Here is a 13508-nt window from a genome sequence, read left to right as displayed (position 1 = left end):
TGCGCAAAGAAATCCCACTACGGTGCGTTGTTCTACAATGCCGGAATCCCACAGCAGAGCATCCATGCTCTATTGACCTTGCCTTCAAACACACTAATGGCAGAGCACTGTGCTGTGCGTGTTCAAACTACCCATAAGCCATCACAAATGAATTGTATTTCGTCAGCTTCTATCAATTATGCTTATCATGTAATTCTCAAATGGCCTTTTTTTAAAAAAAAAAAATTTACCCTTGTATTATTTGGCTTCAGTCTGAGTGCAACTAGACTGACTTAGATAAATATGTTGTGTGCCTTAACTATACTCTTAAAAATAAAGGTGCCAAAGTGGCTCTTCACAGAGAGGCTACAGGGGAACCATGAATCAACAGAAAAATCATGAACGATCTAAAAAGAACCTTTTATCCATAACAGGTTGCAAATCCAACCATGAATGGATGATAAAAAACTTATAAAATATAAATGGGCTCCTGGTTGGTTGCATACAATCACACAGGCTAAGTTCTGGTGTTCTTGATGTGTTGGTAGCCTACTATACATTAACGATTTATGTTTTGTTCACATATTAGGAAGCTTTTCCAAAGCCTAATTACCCGTGTAATAAGCAAAGAACTCCTCCCAAAATTAAATAGATCTCCATCAAGCAATTCTTCTAAGAGGAACCACACAACACGGTAAGGAACCGTTAATTACAACCGTGTAATTTTCCAAAGGGATCGCGTCGGATGAAATGCTGCATCTTCCTGTGACCTTGCGATGTATAAAGAGAATTTAGAAAGTTAATAAAACGTTCCTGCTGTTTTTTTTTTTTTTTTTTTTTTTTGAGGTGTTCAGTCTTCGGGCACTAGAAGTGTCGCATTGCTTTCTTCTGGGCTCGTTGTCCTTGAAATGTATTTAAGGACCGTATTTCCCCAGGGCTCCGATTATCGTCACTGCTCCCCCTCCCGCGGGTCGCATTGTCACGTAATAACAGGTGACGAGATGGAAGAGGAAGCAGGCAGAGCTCTCGTGGGACCACCGAGTGGCACGTGACATTTCAGAATTGGTCATAAGGCTCAAGTTTTTTTAAGGAACTGACAAACGCTAACTACTGGGAAAGCGTTCTTAACCTCGACGATGATGCGCTTAACGGTCCAGAGAAGCGCACGGACCCGGATCCCCAGGTTCAAATCAAACCAGTGCTTTTGTGGAGTTAGCAACTTCTTGTTTTTTAAACTTAGCTGGTTGTTGGGTTAATTAGAGGCCCTGAGTGGAGTGTGCGTGAGTGTGCCATTCGCACTTCGCGATCCTGAACTGTATTAAAAGGGCAAACGGTGGATGAATGACAAAGACTGCACTGAAATTCAGCAGCGAGGCTGCTGGCGATGCTTGGGATGCGTTAGTACAATATCCGTAATGACGCTACGGTGCAATAAATGATTTCCCTACCGTAAAATGGTATTTTTTTAATGTCCTTGTTCGTTTACAGGAATCGATACAGAATATGCAAACTAAAAAATGTTTAGTATTAATAAAGTGTACACATTCTTATTAGAAATGTAATTGCAATTCAGCCGCTTTAGAGCTACGGAAGATCCTGAGCTGTCTGGGGCGATCAGGCTTGGGCGCGCCTTCAATAGTTTTCTGTTGCTTAAAAAAATAAAAATGGACTTATATGGATTTAAAAACTTAACCGATGTAACACTGGCAATACAAAACGCTCTGTTAAATAAGATTAGTGGTGTTAAACAAGCACCACTATAACGTCTTTCAAGCGGAGCTCATCAAAAAGGAAATTTTAGCCAAACATCCGTTATCGAGGCCGTTTAGTCTGATTTCCAGTCGGTGGGAGCTGTGAATATTGGTGGGTGCTTGGGTGCCTGGGTAGATGTCATGGAAATGTTTTATAGAAACCATCAGTTTCACGTGGCGTACTGACCAGAGCGGCGACGGGTTTTTTTTCCCCAAAAATGTATATTATTTAATTTAAATATATACGACAGTAGTCTACTTTTCTCATACAGTCCGTTCCTTCAACGACAAGACAAAATCCTGTGCGGGATGTGTCCTCGTATTATCCGATGGCCGCCTTGTGGCCTCCCGGGGATGGCAATTAGCGAGCGGACCGGCTGTCTGGCCCGACGCCTTCAGACCAGCAGCTGCTAATTGGTAACACGCAGCTCTAGGAAGACTCAACTAACCGTGGAAAAATCAATGTGCAGCCAAAGGAAAGGGGATGCAGTGGGGCTAGCTGTTAAAAGCAAAAACGGCAGTGCCTTTCGATTGAAAGAAAGAAAGAAAGAAAGAAAGAAAGAAAGAAAGAAAGAAAGAAAGAAAGAAAGAAAGAAAGAAAGAAAGAACATTACTTCGGTTGTGAGCGGGGCTCTGGCAGGAGGTCAACAAATCCATTTATAGAAATACAAATAAGAAATGTTTTAAAATGCCACCTATTCAGATGCTTCATATCTACCTTTTGCTTAAAAGATGGATATCGATAATTTGACTTAACTGCACATAGAAAAACTGATAATTTGCTGCAGTCGGCATTTTTTAGCTGCTTAATCTGTTAATGAATTCAATAATAATAATAATAATAATAATAATAATAATAATATCTAAAAGACTTTATAACCGCCAAGAAGCATAATTTCACCATCTTTCCATTTCAAGAAGAGAAGCAAACAATCGTTCTAACTCCATTTCCGTTAAGTCTCTGTACAAACTGTGCAATTTTCTACCTACTTTACCAACCCTAACGGACCAGCCCTGCCAAATCACTCAAGAATTCCTCGCACCGCACAACTGAGCTGAAATGCGGTGTTTTCGGTGTGCATGTGTCAGTCTGCCGGCCAACTTCCCGACACCGAGGCGGCGCGCCGCCGATCCTTAGCTGTTAATAGTTTGAATTCCCAAGGCGCATCATTACGCGCTAGCCTTGATCTGGAAATTCTGTCTTTTTTTCTTCTCCTTTAGCCTATTCCCGGGTTAGACACTGGCAATGAATTGTCTGATATGTGTTGTTAGTTAAAAACGAATTGCTTAACAAATGTGACAAATTTAAATCACACTTTTTTCGGCCAATTTCATTTTACACATCATGATGCCGACTTTTGGCTGACCTGCAAATAAAACCGAATAGCAGCAATTAATGAATTTTGCACCAGCTCTTGCTCTGTATTTTTTTTTTCTAAAATCCAAAACAAATCTCACGTCATACGTACAAATCCGACGTGTAACAATATAAAGGAACATGTATTTTTAATATATATATTTTTCTAAAGGATTTACTGTTTTGCCAAACATATTTAGTTTAATATAGTCCAGTCTACACGCGGATAAATGCTGTGCTGTTAAAAAAAACAACTGCTAAAACCGAAATAACATGACATAACAAATTTTGTTTAATATTAAATGGATGTATTACAGAATGTAAGTCAAATAAACTGATGATTCATGTTTAAGAAAAACGTTTTTAATTCGTGTTGATATAAGTCTATAGTTTATTTTAACCGGCCACCGCAAACTTTCTATACATGATTGTGTTGGAATTTCATTAAAGTATTATTTACTGGAATTATAACAAAATATTTAAGCATGAACGGGTCATACGATTTAATTTTAGACAAAAGTAATCGGGATTCGTGCCTTGCGCTGTATGCAGCAGGTAAAGATTAGGCCCTTAAAAAGGACGTATGTACGCAATAAATTCCAACTATCAGATATTTATTTTTTTACTTTGACATTCGCCAGGCTATAATGCCGAAGACGGCTTTGGGTTATTCCGTTATGTTTTTTTGTATATGAATACTGACTGATAGATGTATGCTACCTTATAATTAGAAATAATTCACATTTTCTTAGTGATAAAAATATAATCATAAAAAGTGTATCTTTCGTAACTTCTAGAAAAAAAAAACGTTAGTTGCGAATTGATACTCGTTATTTGATTTATGCAATAACGGATTTAAGAAAAAGATTAAAACCAAAAACGTGCAGTATAAATACTTTATGAAAAGCGAAACTGTCCATTGTGGAAGTAGATCAAAAGCAGACGATTTTTGCCGCTGTGTGAAGAAAATGGAAATAGACTGAGGCAGAGCCACACCGATATCCGTCCACATGCATTTTCGACTCCGCACAGTCATGTTTAGGGTTACAGAAGCCAGTCTGTACAGCATTTAACTTAAGGGAGGAACCAAACATGACACGATAAACTGACTTTGTGAATGAATCTGGCTGAATAATATATATATAAAAAAATCCTGTGGATATAAGCGAGTTGTAGGACACATTAAAATGAATATATAACAAGCGCCTTGAGCATGGGAAAAGCTCCGTATTCAATAAAATGCATTATTTTTATAACATCCTAAAATCCACGAATATATGACAGAAAACTATGGCAAACAATATCATCTGGGTAAATTATTGCACAGATTTCGTTCCATATTGTTAATAAATGTATAATTTGGGAATCGAAAATTCTGCGCAGTACACCCCACTCTGAACCTTTGCTTTCGCTCCTTGCTAACGCGCTTGAGAGTTTTGCCGTGAAGTCAGCTTCCTTCTCATTTGCCGCATTGCTGTCAAGGCAACCTGCATTAGCATTGCAGACACAACCAGGAAAAGTCCAACCTGAACTGCCATCTGCTTTCGGCAGCAGCGCTAAAAACTCCTGGTCACTCCCACCAGGTTGTCGGACAATCGGCATTTTGTTTATGCACTCAATTGCTGTCATTGAGTATCTGATCAGCTACTTCATCAAAGTGTTCTCGTTCAGTTTTAACGTTTCAGTTGACCTCTCACTCCTGCGTTAAAGATCTGTCTCATATATGTTAGGACGACATTAGTCGGTTTCGTGCGAATTAACCGTATTTAACGAAATGAACGGGATAATGACAGGGCCTGCAAATTAGCTGAATCTTTAATATGTCAATGTTTTCAACGCAAAAGCTTTGCAGTGTCAGGGATGTTATTGTGGAGTCTACCCAGCTTTCTTATTTTGCATGAAACGGCAGTTAAAACACAATAGTGTTATTTCGTTAGAGAGTATCCGACAGTCGTGTAAATCACATAGATTGCTATATCATTTCGAAATTAAATTTTACCGCTCATTTAGGTCTATCTGCAATCTAGAATGTAATAGATGAGCTTGACGATGGTTATTTTAAAATCTGTACGATTTTCCTTTGCGTGCATGGATTTTCTCAGGGGACGGTGGTTTCCACTTAGGCCCTGATATGTGCATGTTATTAGTAGATAGCCCACCCTTAACCGAGCATCGGGTTGGGAGGGAGTGGCGGTGTCAGTGTCCTTCGAAAAAGGTTAACAGGTAGAAGGCCAGCTTTTCTTTTAGATGGGTTCGGTTCCATGTGACTGCGAAATAAATTGAGAAAAGGGATCAGTGAATATTTTACACTAAACATGCAGGCCCACATGAAGTGAAATAAATGAAGCACCCTGGACGGTGTCATAAATAGGCTGGGTAATCAAGAGATTGTGAAAACTGCGATGTGTCAAGCAAAGCAGGTGAGCAGAGTACAAGAGGCATATACTGTAATGGAGTTCAAGGAAGACGAATAAGGAAATCATGCATACTGCTGTAGTCAGTCAGGTCTTTTATACTAACCCTTATATTAGTCAAACTTTGCGTTCAGTCATTTTTTTCTAATGTATTTTATTCCAAATGTCCATGGAATTTCAGTGACAATTCACATTCCGGCAATCTGAACAGCAGAACATTTCAGGGACACTTGTAACCCTGGCGTGTGCTGTTCTGGTTCTTTTCCATTATGCAACAGCGAATACCTTCCACTGGGTTTAAGTTTGAATCAGTTGAGTCCAATAAGGATGAGAGATTAAAAATAATAATAAATAATAATAATAATAATAAATTCAACTCCTCTTCATACATGTATCGTATTGCACCGCTCCGTCTTCGTCGGTGTCGCTAGGACCCAGCGGCTTGCTGTCTGCCCTGCATGAACACTCTAGGCTATAATTAACAATCGGGGGGCGGCGCTCCGAGTACTGACACGCCGCCGAGTCCTGCAGGTTATGTCATGTTTCTGTCGGTATTATTAGAACATCCATTGCAGTAGCCGTTGACAGCGAGCAAAAGGCCGAGGCCGTCGACTTCTAATATAAAGCTTCAGAGTTCTCGGCGCAGACTGTTCATATTGGTACAGAGGAATAACTTTGGCTAAGAGCTGCGGACACATCCTGCAAAAATATCATTGATTTTTTATTTATATTCATTTAGAACCATCCGTCTACTGTAATATTTAGATGAGTAAAATGTGCACTTGATGTAGACTTGATATTCAGTACCTGGTGGCATCGAAGAGTGTCCTTTACCTATCTTTATTTTTATTCTTTCAAGCAAAATCGTTTCACTTATTTAACTTTGACACCAATGCCAATAAATTGCCATTTAAACACGATTTTACAAATACTTCACTTAACTCTGCAAAAGACGCTATCGATATCCTTACTTTTTTTTCAAATTCATTTTCTGTAAAAATGTCTTAAAATATATCAGGTGCATTTTATTTATCGAAGATATCCTCAGCTTTAATAACTTCAAACATAAACGGTATTTTAGAGGAAGAGTTTGAACACGGGAATTTCTAAACGAATTAATATTCACTCAGTTTTTCTGTTGCGAAACGAAGTAACTATCCGTGAAAACAAATCAATTCCTTGTTCACATTATGACAAAGATTAACATTATGACAACGACTTTTTGTTTTTGTCTTGTGGGGCGATAGCCTGCTGCACACTAAATTCGTTACCGTTTACCTAAAATAAAAACATACAGCTACTTTTGTTACATTATTTAGTGTTGCTGCCACTTTCCGTCTACATTTTGTCTTGTAAATTAACATATCCATTAAGATATTTTATTAGATTTAAAAGTACTCTTTAGTGAAGAGATGCAGCTTGACATAACTGTTCCAGTAAAAACGTAAGCATTGTTGTAGTACAATAAAAGCAAATATTTTCAAGGTTTTTAATATTAAATCTGTTTGTTACTTGATTTATAAAATAACAATTACTGGATGTAAGTACATACTTATTTGTAATTACACTTTAAAGGGATATTAAGTTTCCAATGTATATTATATTCTAAACGATACATAGCTACTGTACATTAAAACAATATACAGGGGCATGCTGATGTATTTATTACCAACAACGCGGCAGCTACTGGCTGTTTAATATTTTATACGTATTAGCTGTAAATGTTTAAAATATTGTGAATTACTGTCCCTGATTTCTACTGACGTCATTTGTAGAACCGTTGTTTTTAGTGATGATCACTGGAAAGGATAAGAAGAAATGCAGGCAGTGCGGGGGATCAGAGGGCTCAGTCATTCGCGCAAACACCAATCTGCGGTTCATTGGCCAGTTAAACAAACACGAATCTAAGAAGTGGACCTGTTTTTTTTAACCTTCCATATCTCCAAGGACGACTCCAAATTGGCCGAATGTGTGAAAACGAGTTTCGGTGTGTGTGCTTGGGGGGGAGGTGATAATGGCGATGCAGCCAGGGTGGGCTGCGGCTCCCCGCGACCCTTAAATGTATTAAGTGGGTCTGAAAAGTTACGACTAACGAACATATATATATAGTAGGCAATTTAACATTCCATTTAAAATATACCTTTACTTTTTTCTATTTAGTAAATAATTCCTTGAAGCTAATCCTTGTTCGGATTGCGTATAAGAGCAATTGCAATAATTGTTACATTCACAGCAGTGAAAACATGTTTGCTTTTAAATAAACATAGATAGATAGATAGATAGATAGATAGATAGATAGATAGATAGATAGATAGATAGATAGATAGATAGATAGATAGATAGATAGATAGAATCATTAAAATTACCACTGTTTAATGCTACTACCACAACATTAAGAGCACACAGTCCTGGCGCTGCAGTAAATTCATTATTAAAAGGGACAAGGGGACTTTCTGAAGTTTGCGGATAGTACTGACAAGAAGACCCCCCTGGATGGCACACAGTAAGCACAGCACAGCAAGTCTCGCTATAGTTGTTTAATTAAACCAAGAACAAGAAGGCCAGGCCCATTACCTGTTTGCTGCCAGTCGCGAAGATATATATCCTCCTGGGATCTGAGTAATAATATAACCCCAGAAAAATGAACCATGAATCATTCCTACAGTCTCCGGGTCCCAATTAAATTTTGCTTTCTGAAATTAAAAAGAAAAATTGTTTACTTCTTTTTGCCACAGACTTTCAATGTATGCTTTTTAATGCATGTTTTAATAAAATGGTTGCCAAGATTAAATGTTTTGAAGGTCTGAAAAGGGCAAGTAAAATCTCCATTAGGGCACACGTTTGTAACACCGTGCAATACAGTGTGACCAGTAAGACTGAACTGGTGCTGTTGGACAAAAAGATTCATCAGGAGTACAATGGCCACATCTGCGGAGCTCAGGATGATTAATACGTGTAGAGGAGGTGACGGCTAGAATAAGATGAAAGGGATAAACAATTAAATAAACATGGTGCCGTGCCGGGGAACACCACGACCCTGATTGGCAAGCGTAATGAAAAACGCAGGCAGGTCAGGCTGTCCCGGGTCAGCTGCTCGATTGAACTCAAGTGGGTATCCTTGAGACCGGGGAGGGGGCGGGGCCAACTAGACAGCAGGATACCTGAGACTTCCGTGCATCCCGTCGTAATCTACACTGAAAGAGGTTTTAAATAGAAAGAATACCCGGTAAAAGAAACATGGCGTTTTATCGTTCGTCAAAAGATAAGAAAAAACAAGTTTTTTTTTTATCCCGTCTAATGTTATTAGTATATATTTACTAAGTAATTGTGAGCAACTGGCAAAGTTAAAATTAAACTTTTCGTTGGGATAAATAAATAAATAAGAATATATTAACGTAACTAAATTCATTATCAACCTGTGGGGTATTTTCTTTGTCGGTATTATGTCACAAAAAAAACAAAAAAAAAAGATTTCACATATTTATCTGGTGTCAGGCATTGCACTGGAAAGAGTAAATTTCTAATAAATGCTACAATATAAGGGTTTCCCTCTCTGTATATACAAAATAACAGTAAAAGTATTCACGATCCAGTTATCCCCAGTTAGCATAATAAATAATACGTGCATTCTTTCGTTTCATTATCATGCAGTAAGCGTGTATCCTAACAGAGACAAAGTGATTTGAAATTGTGTAACATTGCATTCAGTTGACTTCATTTTTATGTTTTCGGAGGTCATATAAATTGGATGCACACCTCTTTTATGATGATCTTCCCAGCTCGGTGGATGGTGCTGTTGTTGACCATGTCTACTATGGCCACTCCCAAGTTGCATCGGATTCCGAACGAGATGCAGAAGCCGATCCCGCTCATGAGGGCGATGATGTAACGGCGGGGCAAACCGAAGCAGGTGCAGTCGCAGAGGGGCGCCTTCTTCTGAGGGGTATCCACGGGCCTCCCATCCTCCGTCAGTTCGATGACGTCCCCAGTTTTTTGTCTCTTTTCCAAAACCCTGTGAAAGAAACGACTGTGTTTAATGACTGAAACAAGTATAAATAATTACACTTTACGGAAAACATGTCCATCATCTTTTTGTCGTTGAGCAGTAGCATTGCTAGGTAGTGGTCGTGTTTTCTTCACAGGCCTGCTGGTGCCGTACGCTGACAGACGTAACCGCTCCGCCACTCGTTAGACACAAACACAAACACGCGTGGGCGAACCGAAAGTCTGTCTTCCCGCCTTTTCCGTTTGTACGCTCAGACAGTAAAGCATAAGGAAGCTTATTTCTGTGATGGGTTCCAGAATCTTCAGACAGGAATGCAACGGGCTGCTGCTTGCTAGAAATTAAAAACGTCGATTGATTTAACGTATCAGGAGCATCTTTTAATTCATGACTTAACCAAATCATTTTCTTAAATCACTCTATGGCCGACTTTCAGCCTGGTGCATTCTGTGACACATTAAGCAACTGCACTACTTGTTTTATACTATTGAATGAACAGGAAAATACTTAGCAATTATTATAACTGACAAAAGTACTCTATACAATACACCGTTTTAAAAGACATGAGCAAAAATTGTTTAATTTACCTAGACAATCAAGTCAATTTTATATACTGTCTTCCCTACCGAAACAGCTATTTTTAAAAAAATCAGGTAAAGAACTTGTAATAATCCAGTAATTTTTACAACATTTAAAATATTTAATTTGCTCTGTCTAGACAGTGCTTCTAATTTTTCGTTATTATTTTCAAATAACACATAACAGCTTCTGAAAATGTTTTTTTTTTCTTTTTACAAAATAGTGGAATTTCAGAATTTTGCTAAATTCCTACACATTGCAAAAATGCTTTGAAAATTCACTTCAGTGTATAATATAATATAATATAATATAAATATAATATAATATAATTAATTGGCAAAAAGAGATAAGAAAATGATGGTCTAAAAGGAATTCTTTGAAAAAAATCAAATTTGGTTTGTTCAGTATTTTAATGAAATTAAATCTTTTACTGAAAACGGCATTTTCAAGCGTATTTGTGTAACACTCGACAGTATAGTATGATCGATTAATTGTCACATCGAATGAGTGAGACATCGCATTAAAATCTATAATTTAAAATAACACTAAAATTGGTAGCTTTATGAAACCATTAGTTCGAAGGATAAGAAACACTAAAACACATTTATTTGCCTAAAGAGGAAGCATACATCATTCACTAAATTTCCGACAAATATATATATGTATATATATGCTTAAAATATTAATATGGTCCATATTATTGCAGAGTTTTTTTTTTCTCTTTACAATGTACAATGTTTATTTGAGATTTGAATTAGTATGAGAGGAAAACACATCGGTGTAAATTAAATGAAGGCAGGTGCAAGCAACTTAGAATTCTATCTCCAGTGTGAAAATGTATGTCGGTTTGTCGATAAGACAATAAGTTGCTCCTTGTGGAGACATCTGTCTGTCTGTCAGATGTTCAATCTGCGACGTGTACGATTAAAGGAATCATCCAGATTTGGCTTTGAAAAATGACTAATTTTAGCCAAGATTTTTATTTTTTCTAAATGTAAATTAGGGAGGGTAAAATATTTCAACAACCTGATTATGCAATTTGTTTCCATACTGTTTTAAAGCAAGTCACGAAACATCGGCAATCATTTGCTGCTTCCCAATATTACATTTTATCAATGTAAAAGTCACAAAATCGATCCGTGTGTTGCTGAAAAGATTAATAATTTAAAAGAAATTCCTAGGCTCTAAGCCAGAAACCACAATACTATTAATTATTCATACCTATGATGACTCGTTTCAAATAGAAGAGATTTCACATGGGAATTGATTGATCGAAGAGATATTGTGATCTCCTTTTTTATTTCTCACAAGTGTTTAATATCAAAATACAAGATGTGATGCCTAATGTTTTTGCCAATTTCCCTCATGTCTATAGAGGCAATAGTAACACATATCGTATCTCAGATCTTTTATTAATATTCCATTTCACAAGGCAAATTGAATTAAAAAAAGACAACATTGAAAAATGTTGCCGTATACAACAATTACATGCGCTTTCTGCTGTTTTATCAACACTAAGGTACGGGGATACAACATGGAGTCAGACATCCCTCTATCCCGAAATGCTAGGAATCCTTGGAATGTGTACAATATCGGCAAAGCCCTTTCGTGGTACATTTATTTTATACTTTACATGCCTAAAATATGACCTTAAGCTTCTGTTCTTACCTGTAAAGCTGCCCCAGTGATTTTCCTGCAAAATTCTTCAGACCCTCCTTGCCATGGACGAAAATTCGTTCCTTCACGGACTCCATACCAGTAGATTCTGCTGCTGCTTCTTTTTTACGTTAATTAGAGGATCATATTATGTTAAAGTGGAATTGCACATAGCGAGAACCATACAACTTTTACTGCACTTTAAAATGACCCGAATCGCCTATTTTTCTAGATCCAAAAGACGAGCTCTAGCAGCACGCGTGCATGCGACGATTGGGATCTCCTGACACGCCGCTCACAGAGTCGAATTAAAAAGTCTTTGGCTGTTCTCTCGATTGACTCTTCGCAGAGGCAGATAGTGCCATCGCGCTGGGGGACGACGAAAGGGGGGAAATAATAATCACTAATATGTTTTGTTGCATAAAAATGTAAGCAAGACTTAAAACCGACTTTAACGGAATCCTTGCTTTATTTCCAGTCTCGTGGGGGACACGACGACTGCTTAGAAGGTCAACATAACACCTCCGGCGAAAAAGTGCAGGTGTGAAAACGGAATTTCCAACAGTTTTGTTTCCCTTTCAGAAGTCTGGACTCTGAGCAGTGTCATACACAAGAAATCTTCAGATGACTACAGTGTCGTCAAGCGTTTCGGCACCTTGGACAGCAATCCACAGACTACGGACCTTGTACTCCAATGTGCTTTCCGCGGAATTTCGGAAGCTTGTGTAAATTATTCCACGCAGCGCTTCTGCACCCTGGGCACTGCAATTCACATTGCATTGAATGAGTCACTCCTGCGTTCCCAGTATTTCCCCACACGACCTACAATTCAGTTCTTTAGGAACGGTTATGCAGCACCTTGGATAGTACAAGACACCAAACACACCAGCTTGGTCAGGTTTTCAGCACCACAGGTTGTGCAAAGCTTGCAGTATTGACAGACCTGACTCTTACTCCAACGCGAGAACCCCTACAGCAGCAAGGACATGCAAAACATGTGGTATTGACAAGTGCTCTGATTGCTCCGGTTTAATGATGCTTTTCTGGAGCAGTCAACGGCTCAGATTCCAGCGATATCGACAGATGCGCTAATTATTTCAGCCCTATCTTTGTTTTAATAGTGTTGGGAGCAATAACGTGCATTTCTAACAGCACCGTTTGCCGCCATCCTTCTTTCCAAGCCTGGTTTCCCAAGTGTTTGTTCTCCTTTTGCATACAAGTTCTCGCCCACTTTTTTGCTCTTTCTCATGTATTTTCACAACTTGTAGTCCTCGAAGCCCTTCTTTTGGGTGCAGCTGGTCCAGTTCCTCACGGCAAATCGATATTTCCCGGCGACTTGTCAGCAATCGCGTTTCACGCTGCCGATTTTAGCAGATACATGCGATTCAGCCAACTTTACTGTGTCGTCAGCAAAGATTAAAGCGGCGGGTCCCCGGGGTGCGGACGCTATGGAAACCGAATGAAGGCTGGGTCATGTCGCCCTAGAGATCCAACAGGGACTCCGCAACAGATGCAAAGTGAGGGTGGGGCTGTCAGACACGGAGAAGTTTAGCTTTTATTTTACTAATCAGTCAGCCAATTGCCAACCCTGGCACACAACTTGCCAGGGAGCGCACAAATCCGTTAACCCCGCTGCTCCTGCTCGGTTTTATTTTTAATTATATGCTAAGTTAAGGATAACAAAAGACGCTCTCCTCAGTATTACATCCTCTACGTGGAAAGAAATACATTTTTACGATGTATATTATTTGTTTGCTTTTTATAATTGT

General features: G+C 38.5%; 1 protein-coding gene across 1 annotated transcript in view; it reads right to left on the bottom strand.

Annotated features, from left to right (window-relative positions):
- LOC114646176 (vesicular glutamate transporter 2) overlaps nucleotides 1-13226 on the bottom strand; it is a 73804-nt gene extending 60578 nt beyond the window's left edge. Inside the window, exons 1-3 of the mRNA XM_028794209.2 lie at nucleotides 11752-13226; nucleotides 9258-9513; nucleotides 8076-8194 (exon numbers count right to left, since the gene is read on the bottom strand). Coding sequence (XP_028650042.1) covers nucleotides 8076-8194; nucleotides 9258-9513; nucleotides 11752-11837 — 461 coding nt within the window. The 5' untranslated portion in view covers nucleotides 11838-13226. The remainder of the gene's footprint in view (nucleotides 1-8075; nucleotides 8195-9257; nucleotides 9514-11751) is intronic.
- Between the last annotated feature and the right edge of the window lie 282 nt (nucleotides 13227-13508).

Source organism: Erpetoichthys calabaricus, chromosome 2, assembly GCF_900747795.2.
Source record: "Erpetoichthys calabaricus chromosome 2, fErpCal1.3, whole genome shotgun sequence".
NCBI classification, from domain to species: domain Eukaryota; kingdom Metazoa; phylum Chordata; class Cladistia; order Polypteriformes; family Polypteridae; genus Erpetoichthys; species Erpetoichthys calabaricus.
This window is presented reverse-complemented; position numbering and strand designations above follow the sequence as displayed.